This window comes from Aquarana catesbeiana, linkage group LG04 (genome assembly GCF_042186555.1).
Source record: "Aquarana catesbeiana isolate 2022-GZ linkage group LG04, ASM4218655v1, whole genome shotgun sequence".
NCBI classification, from domain to species: Eukaryota; Metazoa; Chordata; class Amphibia; order Anura; family Ranidae; genus Aquarana; species Aquarana catesbeiana.
Window position 1 is genome coordinate 253,527,672 of NC_133327.1, and position 21,334 is coordinate 253,549,005.

General features: G+C 41.5%; 1 protein-coding gene and 1 long non-coding RNA gene across 2 annotated transcripts in view; one reads left to right on the plus strand and one right to left on the minus strand.

Annotated features, from left to right (window-relative positions):
* Positions 1 to 21,334, plus strand: part of LOC141139859 (uncharacterized) — a 76,589-nt gene that overhangs the window by 44,508 nt on the left and 10,747 nt on the right. The window lies entirely within an intron of this gene.
* On the minus strand, positions 18,904 to 20,335 carry LOC141140481 (EF-hand and coiled-coil domain-containing protein 1-like). The gene is made up of 2 exons (XM_073627711.1): positions 20,326 to 20,335; positions 18,904 to 19,439 (listed from the first exon to the last, which is right to left on the minus strand). Exons 1-2 carry the CDS (start codon positions 20,333 to 20,335, stop codon positions 18,904 to 18,906), a joined length of 546 nt encoding a protein of 181 aa, XP_073483812.1.

Genomic DNA, 21,334 nt, shown 5'->3' on the forward strand with positions numbered 1-21,334 from the left:
TGCTGTCAGCACATATACGTCGGCAGAATGGCACAGCTGGGCAAAGTAACGTACCTGTACGTTACTTTGAATTTCCCACTGTGCACATGCACCGGAGGTGGCCGTGAGCTCCGTGACCGTGCCCGCGGGACCAGCGGACTCGATCGCTGCTGGGATACCCGCAATCGTGTCACGGAGCTAAAGAACGGGGAGATGCCGATGTAAACAGCATCTCCCCGTTCTGCCTAGTGACAGGACACCGATCGTCTGCTCCCTGTCATCGGGAGCAGCGATCAGTGTCATGTCACTGCTAGCCCATCCCCCCCCCCCCACAGTTACAATCACTGCCCAGGACACACTTAACCCCTCCCCGCCCCCTAGTGGTTAACCCCTTCACTGCCAGTGGCATTTTTACAGTAATCAATGCAATTTTATAGCATTGATCGCTGTATTAATGTCAGTGGTCCCAAAAATGTGTCAAAATTGTCCAATGTGTCTGCAATAATGTCGCAGTCACGATAAAAATCGCTGATCGCTGCCATTACTAGTAAAAAAAAAAAATTATTAATAAAAATGCCATAAAACTATCCCCTATTTTGCAGACGCTATAACTTTTGCGCAAACCAATCAATAAACGCTTATTGGGATTTTTTTTTACCAAAAATATGTCAAAGAATACGTATCGTCCTAAACCGAGGAAAAAAATTGTTTTTATATATATTTTGGGGGGGTATTCATTATAGCAAAAAGTAAAAAATAATGCGTTTTTTTCAAAATTGTCGCTATTTTTTTGTTTATAGCGCAAAAAATAAAAACCGCAGAGGTGATCAAATACCACCAAAAGAAAGCTCTATTTGTGGGAAAAAAAGGACGTCAATATTGTTTGGGAGACACATCACACAACCGCGCAATTGTCAGTTAAAGCGACGAAGTGCCGAATCGCAAAAAGTGCTCTGGTCAGGAAGGGGGTAAATTCTTCCGGGGATGAAGTGGTTAAGTAAATCCACCCCATTACATGTAGTAAAATATGCTTATTTTTCTCCTACCATTTTACCAGATTTTTAAAGACTTTTTTGTTAACATACAAGCATATACATCATTTACTGCAAAAAAAGCTGTGTGAAGTTGGCACCCCATGTTTGTAAATCCTGAATAAAAATATACCATTCGTTTGTGCCACGTTTGTGCTGATTTGTGTCGCAAAAACAAGCGTTTTTGCCGGTTCGATTTCTGAGATATTAAACATTCAATTCAATGTAAGCCTCACCCACTTTGCACCCCATGTTGCTGAATTTTAAAAACATACACGCCATTCGTTTGTGTTGCGTTTGTTCTGGTTTGTGCCGCTTTGGTTTCGGAGATATTGTGCATTATAGTTGCTGAAACCGCGCCCACTTTGCACACCATGTTGCTGAATTTTAAAAACAAACACGCCATTCGTTTGTGCCCCGTTTGTGCTGGTTTGTGCCGCCAAAATAAATGTTTGTGCCAATTTTGTTTCGGAGATATTGTGCGTTTATATGTTGACAAACCACACTGACTTTACACCTCATTATTAAATCTTACATACAGCTAGATTTATTTGTTCCCGGTTTGTGCATATTTGCTGGATATTGTGCATGATGTTTTACTTCACATGCGTAGTTTTTCCACCCCCCGCAGGGATCCCCCCTTCCCGATCCTCTCCCTGCAGGGATGCACTCCCTCTTCCGATTCTCTAGCTCTGACTGGAAGAACAGGTGAGGGGGAACAGACGGGGGAGGGCACAACTGGCTCTGGCTGTAGTGAGGCGGAGCCAGCTGTCAATCAGGCGGCAGGGTGGATCTCAACAGTATTGTCGGGATCTGTTTCAGGTGCAGCGCGGCCCTGCACTGTCAGCATATAGTGGGCAATAGCCCACAACATGCTGAGTTTTTTTTTTTTTTCACAGGAGAACATACTTTATGTCATCTTGTGAACAAAAAGAGAACACCATACTGTAACCTAAGTTTTACAATTTATTTTCTAAACACATTTTGCACAGTGCATACATAGAATAAAAGGTGTTTAATGTACCCTAATACCCTGGATAACCCTGTGTGTAGGCAGGAAAGGTTTAAAGCATTTTTGTATGTTACTACAATGATTTTACCCTCTGGCTAACCCTGAACACAGGATGTATACAGTACATGGGGACATTAGTTATTAACACAACTAGAGTTGCCACCTGACCACTATATTAGGTTGTCTTGCTAGTGCTAGTATTGCATAAAAAATGTTTGTATACACACTGACACAAACAGCAAACACACAATCACCTATTCCAAATGTATTGTTTTCACTGCAATTGCGTACATTGCAAAGTTATTAATAAAAGGAAATAAAATTAAAGAGGTTAAAAATGTATTTACCCTGGATTCTCTGAGCTAGCAGTGAAACCATCAAGCAAATAGTTGTTCGAGCTCTAATACAGAGGACTTACTTGATTGGGGGGGTAGCCCGAGGGAGAGGAGGGGCTACATGCATTTAAGGAGAGGTGGTCCCGCCCTGGCGTCCAGAGGATCTCGCGGCACAGGTAGCAACTTGGATCCCCTGCGGGTGCTGGACGAGATGGCGGATGTGGACAGGATGCTTTCCCAGCTTAGGGCGGAGGTGGCATCCAGAGGAGCGGATTGGCTGCAGGAGCAGCTCTAATCTGTCCTGGGAGATTGAGCCTCCGGGTCAGGGACAGGGGGGCAGGAGTCCGTATGAGCTCGGAGGTCTGGGCTTCCGGAGCGCTTCTCGCCAGACTCCTCCCCCAGAGCTCAGCACAAAAGATTTTTTACCTTAAAGCGGAGTTCTACCTATTTAAAAGTCAGCAGCTACAAAAAGTGTAGCTGCTGGTTTTTAATAATCAGACACTTACCTGTCCCACAGTCCAGCGATGCGGGCAAACGAAGCCCCACTCCTCTCCCCCCTTCTCTCTGAAGCGCTGGCATTGTCACTGTGGGCGCCCGGCTGTGGCTTTGCAGCGGGCATGCACTGCCCAAGCGCGATCCACGCGCTGTGAATGGCTGGGCAATCTTCTGGGACCTGTGACGTGTCCCAGAAGATTGCAGGGAGGGAGGGATGAACTCCCTTCTGGCGCCGCGGAGCCAGAAGGAAGTGGGAGCTGGGTGCCTCTAAAAAGAGGGTATCTGCTCCCCCTCCCCCAAAAAAAATGACATGCCAAATGTGGCATATCAGGGGGTCACCATCACTTAAAGCGGAAGTTCCATTTTTGGGTGGAACTCCGCTTTAATGCATAGAATGTATTAAGGTGAAAAACAGTGAGGGTTTACAACCCCTTTAATACATATGCTGCAGGGACTGCACTGACTTGGTGAATTGGCATATTTCTATGGTTTAAACAATTGCACCTCTTTATTAGAAATAAAAACTAACAGGGGCTCTAATTCTTCTCCACTGTAGCTATTCCACTGGATACCGCATGTGATAAAATACTACATGGTTTCATAAGATAAATACTGCATATTTCAGAAGAAAACTGCAAGCAGTATTTAAAAAGAAATTTTGAGTGAAAAATGTTATGCGGTATTTCACTGCATTTCTTATATATCACTTTGTGAATGGAGCCCAGTGTGCTCAACATGCTGTCATGCTGTCTGATTTTGCAGTGCCACTGCTGCACCAGCACTTAGTGAGACCGTATCAAAAGAGAGAGAAAGCAGCCATGTTACTGCAAACACATAGACAAAAAGGAGGTATTTGCAGCCATTAAAAACTGAAAACAATTAGACATGAGTGGGTGTACAGCTTGCCCTCTATGTGAGAATATTTGTATTCAAGCTAAACGTCCGCTTTAATGGACAGCAGAGTAAAATTTTTAAATGAATAATACTTTAGCTTTTCTTCCTTCTAATGACAATGCTTTTAAAGCATAAAATATTAATAAGTATCTAATACCTTCATGTATGTGTCCACTCAAACTACATGTGGCTGCCAGAGCATCTCAGGCAAACCAACTGCATTTAGCTATGGTATATAAAGAATAGCCGTAAGGAAAAGTATAGAAAAGGAAAGATATAATTCTGCACTAGAAGGTACTGTTTTAGGGACATAATAAATAATTCTTATTTTTTTTTCAAAGAAAGGGTAGTAGTTATTTAAAATATAATGGTGCTAGGAAAGAGACCATCATATATACATGCTTTTGTAACTAATTTAAGGACATCTACAAAAAGGTTAACCCACCCGAACTGCTAAAGTACTATTAAAGAATACATTGTAAACTACTTCTTGATGTTGTCAGGTCTTCCTTTCTATTAGAACGAGCTGCTGGTCCCCAGCTGGCAATGATACCCAGATGTAGGGTGGCTTCTTAACCTTTGCAGGGTCCTCTGGAGCCACCCTTTTGTGTGTCCTATCAAATACACAGTCCCACAGTAAGCCACTTCCCTGATCCTTTCTCCCCTATCCTCCGAGCCAATTGAGGGACAGCTGCTGGCGGCTGCACCGTCTTTCAATTAGCCAATAGGAGTTTTTAGGAAGCTGCACCTTGGGACTTAGGGACACTATGTGCAGGTGCAAGTTTACCAGAGGACTTCTATTTCATTTTTTAAAGAAAAATAAAAAATAAAATCTGCTTTAATTGTTATTACTGTAATGTAGTCATTATAATAATTAATTATTATGCATAAATAATAAAGGATGTCAGTGCTTTTTTTTCTTATTCTACTAGTATGATGCAGTCATTATTACAATTCCCTGTGGTGGCACCACACTCGAGATCCAAATAGCTGCTCAGCACAGCGCACAGCAGTCTGGATCTCTAGCGAACTAACACGCCCCCTGCCCAGTGCTCCAATCAACAACACTGCATAAGGAGCGTGAGTATTGTTGATTGGAGCCCTATGCAGGAGTGTGTAGGACCTTCAGTGTGCTGCTACTACAGGGAATTTAATAAAGGCTGCAGTACACTAGTAGGTTCAATAAATAAAAACCAATAACACATCCATTACAGTTTATGCAGGTTGACTGCATTACCATAATTAAAGTAAAGGTTAACCTAAGATTTAAGCCAAATAAAAAAAAACATGTACGTCATAATGAATTGCAATCAATACTGAATTATAATCTGGACCTTAAGGTCACAGTGGTGTCATGAACTGTTCCACAACCTCAATCGGTAAAACTAGCAAATAAGTCTGAATTGTAAAAGTTACACATCTACAACTAGGTTTGTTTTACATGTGCATTCACACTTTTCCTGTAACACATACCCCTGCCAGCAAAATATGCACTTTCTACTTACATATTTCAGTTGAAGAATTGAAAATAAAGTATGACAATGCACTCGTTACCCAAAACTGGTTTTTCCTGAACTCTCAGTATCGTTTGATCAGTGAAACAACATAAGGCAAAAGGTATTCAAATGAATTTCCACAAGACTGGTAGCACTAGCAGGTACACTGACCATGTGCCTAAGGACTGTCCACAGGGAAGTTTAATTTTCTTGCACTGGAGAGGGTGGTAAAATCACTTATCGTAAGTAGGCTGCTTCTGTCCTGGGTCATTACTTTTGCTGCAGTGTTCAGTTCATTGGTGTAATTCTTCTTTGTATCACATTTCTGAACATGTTTGTTGCTCTGACATATATGATTGAGGGTATTCTATTGGAAGTGGTGTGGATGTGTTGACTGTAGCCACCAGTAATGTATTTGCTAATAGTTTCGAACCTATACTACAAAAGGCAAGGGTGGATTTTGGTTGCTATGGGCAGCACCTGAATTTTCTTTTTGCTGCATGTTTGAAGAATGTATCTGCTAATGTTTATTTTTGTCATGTTAAGATCATTGCTGTGACCACTAAGTTTTCCTCTTCTTTGCAGTCTTGATGTCATTATAGCAAGTATGTGATTTCATAAAAGGTAAAAGTTAGTGAGAGAACAGTCTTCAGCACTACATGAGAATGGAAATGTTTAGTGATGGGGGAACTGCCTTGGCTTAATCTGCAGAAGGTTCGAAGTTTTGGTAAATCTAGTCCAAAGTTCAGAAAATCCCATTGAAACCAATGGGGGCGAATTTTGGAGGGTAATACACAAACCACTGTAAAAGAAAAAAAACAGGCACAAGGAGCTGAGCACTGCTATAGGAGACATTTAACAAAAAAAAAAATCATTTTTAAAAATACCATGCAGTGGGGAGATGGCTCTTTCATTGTGACGGGGTGTGACATGGAAATTAAAAAAAAAAAAACAATCCTATAAATTACATGCTTGGAAGATACCTTTAAGATATATGTGGTGTCAGAGAACAGTACAGCCACATCACAAATTTTGGATGTGTAATCGGCATCAACACTTGATTTTTCTGTCAAGCAGTAATAGGCCCAAGGTGGACGTAGGTGCAACAACAGATCTAAAAGCTATAGGGAAGTTAAAGAGAAAAACAAAAAAACAATAGACTTCAACTTTGACAAGTTCTTTTTCACAATACCACATACAGAGCTTCGAAAAAGTATTCATACCCCTTGACATTTTTCACATTTTGTTGGGATTTTATGTGATAGACCAACACAAAGTGGCACATAATTGTGAAGTGGAAATAAAATGATAAATGGTTTTCAATTTTTTTTACAAATTAAATATGTGAAAAGTGTGGTGTTCATTTGTATTCTGCCCCCTTTACTCTGATACTCCTAACTAAAATGTAGTGGAACCAATTGCCTTCAGAAGTCATCTAATTAGTAAATAGAGTCCATCTGTGTGTAATTTAATCTCAGTATAAATACAGCTGTTCTGTAAAGGCCTCAGAGGATTGTCAGAGAACCTTAGTAAACAAACAGCATCATGAAGGCCAAGGAACACACCGGACAGGTCAGGAATAAAGTTGTGGAGAAGTTTAAAGCAGGGTTAGGTTATAAAAATCCCAATAATAGGTTAGGTTAGGTTATAAAAATATCCCAAGCTTTGAACATCTCACGGAGCACTGTTCAATCTATCATCTGAAAATGGAAAGAGTATGGCACAACTGCAAACCTAAACTGAAAGGCCCAACAAAGAAAGCATTCATCAGAGAAGCAGCCAAGAGGCCCACTATGGTAACTCTGGAGGAGCTGCAGTGATCCACAGCTCAGGTGGGAGAATCTGTCCAGAGGACAACTATAAAGCCTCGTACACACGGTACGATTGTTGGCCAGCCGAGCATCTGATTTTTTGTCAAAAGGGCATGTGCCAGGATCTTGTCTTGCATACAAACGGTACACAGTTGTTGTGCCACAAACACAAACGTAGTGACATACTATGAGGAATTTCAGCTCTTGAGCACCACCCTTTGGGCCCCTTCTGCTAATTTCGTGTTTGGAGAGCATTGATTCTGAGCATGCGTGTTTGTACTTTCGACTTTTGTGTGACGGATTTGTGTACTGACCATGCGAAAATCTGACGTCAAGCCGCTGTCCGCTGAAAATTTACTAGCCTGTCATGCAGCATTTGTTGGCCAAAAAGTGTACAATTGTCAAAAGGAGCGTACTAACGGTAAGCTTTTAGGAGAACAGTCTGTCAACAGACAATCTCCTGCCAACAATCGTACCGTGTGTACGAGGCTTTAGTCATGCACTCCACAAATCTGGCCTTTATGGAAGAGTGACAAGAAGAAAGTCATTGTTGAAAGAAAGCCATAAGAAATCCTATTTGCAGTTTTCGAGAAGCCATGTGGGGGACACAGCAAACATGTAGAAGAAGGTGCTCTGGTCAGATGACACCAAAATTGAACTTTTTGGCCCAAAAGCAAAATGCTATGTGTGGTGAAAAACTAACACAGCACATCACCCTGAACACACCATCCCCTCCATGAAACATGGTGGTGGCAGCATTATTTTGTGGGGGTGCTTTTCTTCAGCAGGGACGGGGAAGCTGGTCAGAGTTGATCGGAAGATGGATGGAGCCAAATACAGGGCAATCTTAAAAGAAAACCTAAACATACAGCCAGAGCTACAATGGAATGGTTTGGATCAAAGCATATTCATGTCTTAAATAGGCCCAATCAAAGTCCAGACCTAAATTCAAATGTGAATCTGTGGCAAGACTTGAAAATTGCTGTTCACAGGCCCTCTCCATCGAATCTGACAGAGCTTGAGCTATTTTGCAAAGAAGAATTGTCAAAAATGTCACTCTCTAGAGGTGCAAAGTTGGTAGAGACATACCCAAAAAGACTTACAGGGTGTAATTGCAGAGAAAGGTTGTTCTACAAAGTATTGACTCAGGGGGGCTGAATTTAAATGCATGCCACATTTTTCACATATTTATTTGTAAAAAAAAAAAAAAATTGAAAACCATTTATTATTTTCCTTCTACTTCACAATTATGTGCCACTTTGTGTTGGTCTATCACATAAAATCCCAATAAAATACATTTACGTTTTTGGCTGTAAAATGACAAAATGTGGAAAATTTCAAGGGGTATTAATACATTTTCAAGGCACTGTAGCAGTGTCTTAAAAATTTAATAAAATGCCAAAACAGAGTGCACAAAAACACTTCAAGACCACAACCCCACATTCCCTAAACCCCCTCCCATCCCCGCATGATCAATTATTACTAAACTTTTCATATTATAAGTTCCAGGTATTTGATTGGTATAAATTGGCTAGCATCAGCAGAGTATACAAGCACAAATAGAAAAAGACAAGGCAGGTTTTTTCTTGCAATAAAAATGTTTTTATTTGAGAGACAATAGCCACAACTACTGTTCAGTGGCTGGACAGTATGCAAGCATCTTGGTTAGGCCATAATATAAGATGAAGAGATGAGGCAAGTTTTATCTTGAAATAAACATTAATGTGTACTATTGTTCAGACAAATATTTGAGTCCCAGAGAACCAGAATGGGCTGCAAACTATAAGCCAATTAATATTTGCTATTGTTACACTGATTCTCCTCCCAGGCAATCAGGAAGTGGGTCCGGAGACCAGTTTCCCGACTGGTCGAAAGGAGAAGCAATCCTATTGGCCTAGGAGGGAGGAGATGCAAGGGAAGCCTGACCGACTGACCCACCAGCTGCCACTGGACGACGGAGGGGGGACACGGAGGCTGGGACACAGAGAAGACGGAGGGGGGAAGCCGATGGGCACCCTCCAACATGTCAGTCCGGGGGCAGCACAGGGTAAGTAAGCTGGCAACTGGGGAGGAAGTGTAGGTATGGTGCGCGGTGTGGGCTGGAGCGACAGGGGGTCAGGTCCGTTTGCTGCTCCCCTCAACCGATATAGCACCAGCCGCCACTGAAGTACTCTATACACAAGAATTTAGGTTAATCTGTGCCTAGCAGATATCTTCTACAAATTTCAGCTCATTTGCTGCTTAATTTCTTGTTTATGATTTTTTTTTTTAATTTATAGTAACAATTATTGAAAATAAAGATTCTCTTCCTTTACACCCCCTGGTAACCTCATAGCGATGAGCCAAAAGAACGTGGATCCTCTGCAGTGTTAGTGCTAGCCTTTATACCCTTCAGCACTGGGCATGCGTCTCAATGGGAGACCACATAAAAGAAGCCTAATACTAACTGGCTCTTCTACACTATAAAGGATCTTGGAAAAGGTTGTGGGCAATTAGGCAAAAAAAAAAAAAAAATGAATCTCATAGTTATGCATTCTAGTAACTGAAATATAGGACTTTGGGAGATTCCACAGTTCTAGTCCTTATTCCCTTATTCCTTCATCATTTTATTTGAATTTCATACAGGGGCATGTAAGGTAAAAAAATAAAAAATAAAAAACCTCCTCGAATACCTGCACATTTTCTTGAGCACCAGATGTACCAAAGAGCATAGTCTATCAGCACCAGTTTGCTGTTTTAAGATGGGGGCTTATAAGAGATTTTAATGAAGCAATACACTTGTTTCTGTCAAGTGTCAATTCTATAATTTCAATATACTTTTCAAAATACAGCCCACGGTGGTCACTGGTCATTCTCAGGGCTTTAATTTTTAAGGCAATCACAAGCTTTGAAAAGTATACACAACTCAAGGTATAGTGAGACGAGACAGGTAAAGTCCCCACTTTGGCAAGGTGGCCCACTGACACTCACAGACACCTGTTTTTCCAAAATCTGCTTTTGGATTATACCAGAGAAGTGACTTTTTCCATTTTGACATGTCTGCTCATAGCTATGGAACTCGCATATACATACATGAAACTTACATACACACATGCATAAAGCATACATATACACTGCATACACATACATGCAACATGCATGCACATGCATACAAAAAGCATACACACTGAATACATATGTATACAAAATGCATACGCATTGCATACTCATAAAACTATACATGCAACATACATACACATAAACGGAACATACATAAACACTGCATGCATACACATACACAAAACATACATACATATAATCCTTGACTCTGTAATACTTGACTCTGACTTCTCCTTCAGCCCCCACATCCAATCACTGGCTAAATCCTGCCGCCTTAACCTCCGGAACATCTCCAGAATTTGACCCTGCCTGACTAATGACACCACAAAGCAACTTATTCACTCCTTGATTATTTCCCACCTTGACTACTGCAACTCTCTCCTTAATGGCCTACCCTTACGCAGGCTATCCCCCCTTCAGACTTTTATGAATGCTGCTGCTAGAATAATACAGCTCACTAACCAATCCATGACTGCTGCTCCTCTCTGCCAATCCCTTCACTGGCTTCCCCTACCCCACCGTATAAAATTCAAAATGCTAACCACAACATACAAGGCCATCCATAACATTGCCCTCAGCTACATTACCAACTTCATCTGCAGATATCGGCCAAATCGTCACCCCTCGGCTCCTCCCGGGACCTCCTGCTCTCTAGCTCCCTTGTAACCTCCTCCCATGCTCACCTTCAGGACTTCTATAGAGCCTCTCCCATCTTCTGGAACTCCATGGCCCGCTATGTCCGATCAGCCCCTAACCTGTCCACCTTTAGGAGATCCCTGAAAACTCACTTATTCAGGGAAGCCTATCCCACACCCACTAAACAACTGTCCCCGAGCCACCCCCATCAAATCATTCCCCGTATCTATTACCTTTTGTACCACCACCCCCTCCCTTTAGAAAGTAAGCTCTACGAGCAGGGCCCTCCCATCCCTTCTGTATTGAACTGTACTGTAATTGTGCTGTCCCCCTCTACATTGTAAAGTGCTGCGTAAACTCTTGGCGCTATATAAATCGTGTATTATAATAATAATAATAACATAATAATATAAGCATACATACACACCACATACAACAAACATACACATTCATATAAATACATGCAACATGCATACACACTGCCTGCATATACATGCAACATACATTCTACATACACATTCATACAGCATACATACACTTTGCATACACAATTAAATACTTACCTCTTTGGTGGCATTCTCAGTTTCCTGTGTCCCAGCTCTAGCTGTCGAAAAAGCCTGGGGTTGGCAGCTGTTTGTTTTCATCCTAGGGGCATATTACCCCGGTCCTGTCAATGGCACAGCTCCAGCTCCTGCTGCTCCTCCTCACCTGGCAGCTAATATTTACTGGTATTTATTGGCAGGGCCCAGCGTGCATGACTCAGAAAAATTCCATGCATGCTAAAATAGCTTTATTTCCTGGTATTATTGGGTCATAGCCGTTAAGTCCCCAGGTATGCTTGTAACTAGCAGCATAACAAATGGTGGTGCCTCCAAAAAAAAAAAATGGAGCACCGGGGTCTTTGACCTTCATCTTGAATTTTACTATTGAGTTCTTCACTATTCTAAAACCATTACCAACACCACAGCATACCAAACACTTTCATGGTCATCTAAAAGAGCTTGCTAAGCTACTGTATGCAAACATCCTTATTTGTCTAATACTATTGCTACAGGTATTCATTACTACAGTTAGACACCATTAGTCACTCTGTGGTGCCAGACCCTACAGTATTTTCATAAATGCTTTTACCCTTGTGTACCTCCATTTTAAAATGCAAGATTTTCAGCAGATAGGAGATACGGAAAGTGTGCAAATTATTCTCAGCTTTGCTTTGCAGCTCACGACTCAGCATCCAACCAAAGCCCTGTATTCTTTAATAAAGCATAAGTAAACCCCCACAATGAATGTGTTTTATTTGGTCCCTTTTGGTTTGTTAATAATATTATTAAAAGAGTTTTGTTATATCTGTTCTGTAAGTGTAAAAAGACCTGTTGATTTTGCCAGAAACCTTGTGAGCAATTCACTTCCTGTGCTGTTTGACTCTGCTAAACTGTTATCAGTTACATTCAGTTCTGAGGTGTCTCTGAGGCCTGCAGAACCTCTCTGCACTGTGTTATGGAAAGGAGGAGAGTAGTAGAATTCTTTAATCCTATCCTAAGGTGACAATGCTGCTTTTCCACAGATATAGCATGGTGAGACAGAAAGTGTGTCAACTGGCAAGATCACCAGGTGGAAAAAACTAATGCAGCCAACTCATCTAAAGACTGGTAAACTTCAATATATTCAATTTTTGTTCTTGATATTTTATATGCTTTATCATTGTTCCAATATATCCTCCTAATACTAGTCCTTGGAAAGATCTACTTTTTATTACACAAGGCAATCACTAGTCTTGCAAGTAGTCTCACTAGTCGGCAACACAGAATTGACAGGTTTTTTTTATACCAAACCTTTTTAGCTCTTCACAAATGAAAGTAAACTTTATTATACTTTTGCAACAAACTTGACTATGTTCAGAATCATAGCCCCTATCAGGAAAGAACATAGTCCCATATCACCTGAAGATGGCAATTGCAAATAAATGGCATAAAAACTGGTCATGACCCTGTTATATGTTTTTTTTCTTCTAGGTATGAATGGCTGCAAAATAAAGAATGGGAGTTCTGCATTTCGCTAGAAACTGTGCCTGTGATTATAAAATCAACATTTCAGTCATAGTTTTTGGTGGAATGAGGATCTTAAAGCTACTACAGGAAATCACAGCCCATGAAAATGACTGTGCATGTCATGTTTCCCCATGTAGTATAGTGAGAAGCAGCGTGACGCACAGGTAAGGTTGGGCTCACTGTGCATTACAGTGCTTTTCACCATATTGGTGGGGTCCCGTATCACATTTCACCACCTCTTTGTTCTCTTTATAAGTTTCCCTCTTAATTAACTGTAGCAGGGTTGTTAGTGCTTTTGATCTAAAAAATACAAACCAAATAAATGGTAAGTAGGCTTGTACTCCACAAATTTAGTTGGTGAACTTCCCATGTTAATCAGGAGCAACTGGGAACATTGGTATGATAGCTGAACAGAGGCAGTTTATGCTAGTTTTAGTTGACAAAGGCATCTCAAACTAAAATGAGACGTGATATCTGACACTGTGTCAAGTTCAGCATAACTATGGAATACACATAAACAGTGCTGGCTAAACACCACTTTAAATTAAACCAGTCAGGTTTTTACTAATCTGTAGTGCACCATGAACCCAGTTGCAGCTCCTACTTCAGGCTGGAAGGATACTGTAAATTTCTAGTTACAGATGTGCAGGAGCATGACTGCATTGGGAGACAGTCTCTTGCTGGCTCTTGAACAACATATTTAAAGTGGCTTACGAACATCTTGCGTCACCTCCAACCAGATGAACACAGGATATTTCTGACGGCTTTTACATTTGATCTCTGATTCCTTCATGCTTATACTAACTATAAAAATGTGAGCAACAACTCTGTTTATACACAAAATAAAATTTTTAAAACGGTTTTACGCTATGGGCATCCCTTCTCTTCCACATGTTTACAATCGATAAACAACATTAAAGACACGAACCAGAGCTGCCACAAGCTGCTACACAGTGGCAAATACTGTGATCGCGCAATACCCCTGAAGGGGTGAGGCTATGTGGTGAGTGTATGCACATTAGGAGCACGATTAAGAAGCATCATCACCCAGCCAGTACTTGAACAAGAAGATTCGATTTTAACCATATTGCTTTTTTTGGAAGGATTAATCTCTCCTTGTTTTCTTAATTTATTTTTATTTTTTTCATAAAAAAAGACCTTCAAAAGCAATATCACTTTCTCAACAAGGACTGGTTATTTGTTTTTGCTTTTATTCTAGCACAAGTCACTTTGTTAACTAGCCTATTGTTGTTAATTAGCATACTTCTTTTCACTAAGCACATTTTTGCATATGCACTTTTACTAGATTCACAAATGTATTGTATGTTACATTGGTTTTTTACATATAATTAGAATTGAACATTAGCATGTCCACAGGGATGATTCATGATGGAGTACTAGAACCATAAAGAATTAATTTTCTGGTCACTGAAACCACTTCACCAATACAGCTACCAGAGGGTGTAACACCATCATAACACATTCACATTCTATCGGTTCATCCATACACTACATGTCACATTGGGCATATGTTTATACACAATACCACTAAAAAACTGAATATCAGCATGTTCACAGGGATATTCCACATATGAAATACTAGTAACACAATGAATTATGTTTTTTGTTTATTGAGATCACACTGCTAAACAGCCACCAGAGGCTGTAACACCATTCAGACCCATTTCATAACCATTGCTAAGTAGCCACCAGAGGCTGTAACACCATTCAGACTCATATCAAAGTGGGTTTACCACCAATTACCCACTCAGCTAGAACAGCGCCACACCTACATTCTTCTTACTCTCATATTTGAAGTGGCGCTGGGAACTTTCAAACTTGTAGGTGCAGTCAGATGAAGGAAAACTTTAAGCCCAAAAGCCCTCATTGGGCACCCAATAGTAGCTCAAACCAAACCATAGAAATACAGAAAGGAGCACCAGACCAAAAACAGATGAAACCGTCCAAAATTATTTTAATTGTTGGTAAATACAGTAAGTCATTTAAAAACAGACATCCATCGTTACAGTTTCAGTACAGGATAAAACTTGGATGGACTTGTAGAAAACAACCTCACTGGTGTATATTAGAACCAGTATAAAACTCTCCTCATTAGGTAGTAATGTGACAGTTGCTGCTCAGCATCATCTTGGTCTTTTCATTCATTTTTGGCCTGGCACACCTTTTCTATTTCTATGGTTGCTGCAGGTTTTCGGTGGGGAAGTTACTGGCAGTAAAGCCTATTGTGTTGAGCCAGAACCAGACCAACATGGAAATCTGAATTGCATACACGTGGTCAGGCCTAAACAGAACTTTCTCAGACAGAAGGGTTCATGAAGAAGGTTGTGACTGAATAACGGGTATACTAGACACTGTGCACAGGTGAAATTGTTATAGCATATATATGTATGCAAGGATAATACAATGAAAAAGTAAATATTTTATTGCATGGAAATTTTATTTATTATGGACCTGCCACAAGGATCTGTGGTCATTGCGGGTCGCAAAATTATGCTCTGAAAATATTCTGAAATGTCAAATAGTGTAGACTATAGATCTCCACTGTAGATGCCAAAAATATTTTGTGCTACCTATAAACAGGGCCGCTGAAAAGGGGGTACCAACAGTCCTCCTGTATGGGGCCCTGCAGTAGGAAGAATCAGATGAGGGCAGGACAGGGAGGATTATCGGTGCGGTGCAATTACATGTATCATGCCCTGTGTGTCTCTCCCTGCAGCAGCTGGAAGCTGGTTTCTCCACCTCTCCCTCCAGCCTGCTTTCAGCTCCTGCAGGGAGAGACACATAGTTCCTGTAATTGCACCCCGCCTCACCAATCATCTTCTCTGTCCTGACCACATCTCATTCCCCCTGTTGTGTGCCCCTCGCAGTGCTGCCAGTTTCCCTCTCCCGCTGCTTCAGGATCACGGGGGTGATGGGGGATGTTCAGAATTGGGAGCAGGGGTAGGGGTTGGTAAGTAATTCCTTTTCTGAATGAATGAGTGATCAGTATTGTGTGCATTCATAAGTGAAGCATAGTAAACTGTGACAGAACTTTATTAACTCAATACAATTTTATCTTTTAGATTTAGCAGGAATTTTGTAAGTTATGTTATTCATGTGGCAGCTAATAATGATTTTATTTTTAGTGAAAATATTGGTTTGATATTTTCGGTGGGGGGCTTGTCAGGTAGGCAGGCTGTTTGGGGCTCAATGGTTGCTAACAGCAGCCCTGCCTATAAAACATTTCAATCTCTGGAACGTTGGCTAATTATTCATTAGAAAAAATGTTCATAAAGCAGATCTGAAAATACTTTGGAAGTTCCGAACATGGTCTCTTTTAACTGAGTTGTTGGAGATTACTGTCAACTGCATGTACTGTTATTCCATAAATAAAATATATTTAGAACAGATTTTTTTCAATGTCTGAAAGTTTCCTTGTGTAGATGGAGCTTTTCCAGTGATGCTGACAGTTCAGAAAACTGCTTTCTTTTTTTTTATGCTTTAAATTGTTAGAATTTCTAAAGCAGAAACCCAGGCACGCAGCTATATTCACAGGTAAAATATGGATTTAAGAGCTTTTTACCTGCCAAAGGATTTGCATTTCCCCACACTCAGTTACATAGTTACATAGTAGGGGAGGTTGAAAAAAAGACACAAGTCCATCAAGTCCAACCTATGTGTGTGATTATATTTCAGTATTACATTGTATATCCCTGTATGTTGTGGTCGTTCAGGTGCTCATCTAATAGTTTTTTGAAACTATCGATGCTCCCGCTGAAACCACATCCTTGCCGCTCTTACAGTAAAGAACCCTCTACATGAGTGGCCACATGTCTTATTAAACTCCCTTCTGCTGAAAAGTTTTATCCCTATTGTGGGGTCACCAGTATGGTATTTGTAAATTTAAACCATATCCCCTCTCAAGCGCCTCTTCTCCAGAGAGAATAAGTTCAGTGCTCGAAACCTTTCTTCAGTCCTTTTATTAGCTTTGTTGTCCTTCTCTGTACTCACTCCATTCCCATCCTTCCTGAGGACTGGTGCCCAGAACTGGACAGCATAATCCAGGTGAGGCCGGACCAGAGTCTCGTAGAGTGGGAGAATTACCGCTTTATCTCTGGAGTTAATCCCCTTTTTAATGCATGCCAATATTCTGTTTGCTTTGTTAGCAGCAGCTTGGCATTGCATGCCGTTGCTGAGCCTGTCATCTACTAGGACCCCCAGGTCCTTTTCCATCCTAGATTCCCCCAGAGGTTCTCCCTCCAGTGAGTAGATTGCATTCATATTTTTGCCACCCCAATTGCATTATTTTACATTTTTCCACATTTAAACCTCATTTGCCATGTCGTTGCCCACCCCAAAAATTTGTTCAGATCTTCTTGCAAGGTTTCCACATCCTGCAGAGAAGTAAGTGCCCTCTTGATGTTAGGCTAACTTGTCTATAATTCCCAGGGATGTATTTTTGGCCCTTTTTTAAATATTGGCGCTACATTGGCTTTTCTCCAATCAGCTGGTACCATTCCCGTTAGTTGACTGTCAGTAAAAGTTAGGAACAATGGTCTGGCAATTACTTGACTAAGTTCCCTAAGGACCCTTGAGTGCAAGCCATCTGGTCCCGGTGACTTAGTAATGTTAAGTTTTACAAGTCTATCTCTAATTCTGTCCTCTGTTAGCCATGAGGGTGCTTCCTGTGATGTTTCATGAGGATAAACACTGCAGTTTTGGTTACTGAAGCCCCCTGATTCCTTTGTGAAGGCTGAGAAGAAGAAATTCAATACCTTCGCCATCTCCCTATCCTTTGAAACCAGATTTCCTTCCTCATTCTTTATGGGGCCAATATGGCCTGTCCTCCCTTTTTTTACTGTTTATATACTTAATGAATTTCTTGGGATTTTTTTTGCTCTACTCCACTATGTATCTTTCGTGTTCTATCTTGCTGCCCTAATTGCACCCTTACATTTTTTGTTGCATTCTTTGTAAAGTCTGAATGCTGATGATTCCTCAGCCTTGTATTTTTTGAAGGCCTTCTCCTTTGCTTTTATATGCATTTTTACATTGGAGTTAAGCCATCCAGTATTTTTGTTCGCTCTTTTAGATTTATTTCCCAATAGGATGCACTTGCTCATGCCCTTATTTAATATGCTCTTAAAGCAAGCCCATCTCTCCTCAGTTTTCTTTATTCCTAAGATTCTATCCCTATTTATATCTTCTAGCGAGGTTCGTAGCTTAGAAAAGTTGGCTCTTTTGAAATTCAGTGTCTTTGTATTCCCCTTATATTTCCTATTTGTATGATTTATACTGAAGCTAATTGACTTGTGATCGCTGTTTCCTAAATTGCCCCTTATTTCCACATCCGTGATCAGGTCTGTATTGTTGGTAATCAGTAGGTCTAGTAATGCTTTGTTTATAGTTTGTGTCTACCATCTGACCCATGAAATTGTCCTACAAGACATTTAGGAACTGGCAAGCCTTAGACGAATGCGTGGTTCCTTCCACCCAGTCTATGTCTGGATAATTAAAATCCCCCATTATGATGACACTTCCCATCCTTGCTGCTAATTCAAATTGTGATAGGAGGTCCTTCACCCCACCTCTCTCAGGTTAGGGGGCCTACAGCATACTCCCAATATTATTTTCCCCTTTGTTTCATCCCTTTGGAGCTCTACCCATAAGGATTCCACCTCCTCCCTTGCTCCCTTAGTGATGTCATCTCTCATATTCACTTGTACATTATTCTTGATATACAGGCATACCCCTCCCCCTTTTTTACCCTCTCTATCCCTGCGATAAAGGGAATACCCTTTATACTTGCACACATTTACAACCACTGGCAAGAATCTACCGATTCCTCCTGGGCTGTCCCTGGCTGCTGCTATTTGGCCATCTGAATGTAGCCTAAAATGAAGTGCCCCAACAAGGACCTTTATGGTAGGATCACAATGTAATTATATTAATGAAAGCTGCAAAGAAAAAAAAGACTGAAAACAACTTTGGAAATAACATTGCCATTGTAAAACATACATGAAGTGTTAGTGATCGGGTTCCTCTACTTGAAGCCTTTATCCAGTAATTAGTCTCCCTTAGAGTCAGTGCCCCCGCGGATCCTCTGACTCACCTGCAGTGCCAGGCAGCGGGCATCATTGCTCTGCAGTGCCATCCTCAGGTCCTCCAGCAGTTCCCAGAGATGTCGGTTCTCATCCTCCAGCTTCTTTAGCTCCTGGTCCTCCTCTGTCAGGGTCATCCCCGGACTCTCCCTCCTGTTCATCTTGCTCTCTTGGCTCCCAGGCAGGCAGAGGGCCCCAGCTTTGGCGTTAAAGTGCCTGCAGAGCTTGGCATGGAAGTGTCGGAAGGTGAGGTGCTCCGGCAGTTGCTCCAGCAGCCCCTCGCATTCATCCATACCGGGCTCCAGGTCCAGGACCCCGCAGAGGGTGCAGAACACTTCCCCGGAGATGGTGCCATCTCCCCTCCAATCCAGGTGATGGAAGACCTCCTGCAGGTATTGGTCCAGTCTGCCGGCCAGCACTATGATCTCATTGTCTGTCCCATGGTCCAGACCGTAGTGATGAGCCAGGATGCTGAGCAGCCACTGAGTGCAGCGGGCCAGCCCTGGGGGGAGGTAGGGGGGGGGGTCGGAGGTCTTCTAACTATGGAGAGCTCGGGCAGCAGCAGCGGTGGAGGTGTCCACTCCTCTCTAGACATGTGCACACTGAAATATTTCGTTTCGGAATTTCATTTTGTCCGAAAAATACATTTATTTAGTTACTCCCGAAATTCGTTTTTCTTTATTTTGTTTTTCGTTAAAAACTTGCATTTGTCCGAAAAGCGAAATGAATTAAGGTCGAATCCGTCATTAAAGGCTTATGGTGTCTGTCAAATGTTCAAAGTAGATTCGACGGAGCAGCTAAACTGTACGACGTCGCAATCGTACATTCCGGTCGAATTTTCCGGGATGCATTTGACCGGAAATGTACGATAGCAGCATCGTACAGTTTGTTTAGCTGCTCCGTCGAATCTTCTAACTTTCGACAGACACCATAAGCCAAAGATTTACGTTTGCATGTTTTTGTTTCTGTGTCGAATCTTCATCGTTCATGCTCATTGGTCTACTCTGCCCCAGCAGTCAGCCAACCAAACTTTCACATTCGTTTCTCAATCGGAAGTGCGGAAGTGCGGCCGCAAAATTCGGCGCTGTGTCTGGCTTAGAAAGAAAGAGATAATATGGCAATGGCAGCACCAGCAGCAACCCATGAAAGCATGGAGGAGGACTTCCTGGGCCTTCTATGGAGGCAGCATCCAAAAATGGGCGCAGGAGGGGGACACAAGCTGCAACCAGCAGGAAGCGTAACCTTATGTGGACTCACATTGAGTCCCAGGTCCTTGTAAGGGAAACGCTTCCTTGCTGGATGCAGCTGTGTGGCCCCCGCTCCAGGGAAACCACTGCGGAGTGGAAGTGGGAGAAGTGCGAAGAGATCTCCAGGAAGGTCGAGGTGACCTATCGCCATCGGCGTGACCCGACTGCCTGTCGCAAAAAATTCAGCGACATAAAACGGTAAGTAACGTGTCTGATTATTTATTTTTTTTTACATTTTAACCACTTCAGCCCCGGAGGTATGGCTGCCAAATGACAGTGCCACTTTGTGCGATTCGGCACTGCGACGCTTTAAGTGACAATTGCGCGGTGGTGTGACGTTGCTCCCAAACAAAATTGACGTCCTTTTTTCCCCACAAATATAGCTTTCTTTTGGTGGTATTTGATCACCTCTGCGGTTTTTATTTACTTTTTGCTATATAAGTATCCCCAACAAATATATAAAAAACTATTTTTTTTCCTCAGTTTAGGCCGATATGTATTCTTCTACATATTTTTGGTAACAAAAATTGCAATAAGCGTTTATTGATTGGTTTGTGCAAAAGTTATAGCGTCTACAAAATAGGGATAGTTTTATGGCATTTTTATTAACAATTTTTTTTACTACTAATGGCGGCGATCAGCGATTTTTATTGTGACTGGGACATTATGGCGGACACATTGGACACTTTTGATGCCATTTCGGGACCATTGTCATTTAAACAATGATAAAAGCTCCAAAAATGCACTGATTTTACACACACACACATAAACATATATTATTGCTATCACATGTGATGTCAGTAAAGTTAAGTGAAATTTTTTTTTAAAAAGGAATAAATAATTTTCAATTGATCCTCCCTCCTGTGAAAAACCAAATTTGCGCATAGGTGTGCCTAGCCTACACATAGTTTGCAGTTGCACATGTTATATATTATCGCCACGATCATTTTAAGAGGAATATTTCCATGCCCGTAATTTGTTCTTAGTTAGTTATCACTAAACTGAGCAGTAAGTGCTTTTAAGTTCCACTTGACCTGACCACCTGTAGGTTACGCCCCCTTTCTGAACAGGCCATATTCTGCTATTTAGCGCGTTGCAGCTTTAAATTAAACTGCACGCTCCTGCGATGTACTACCCAAATGAAATGTAT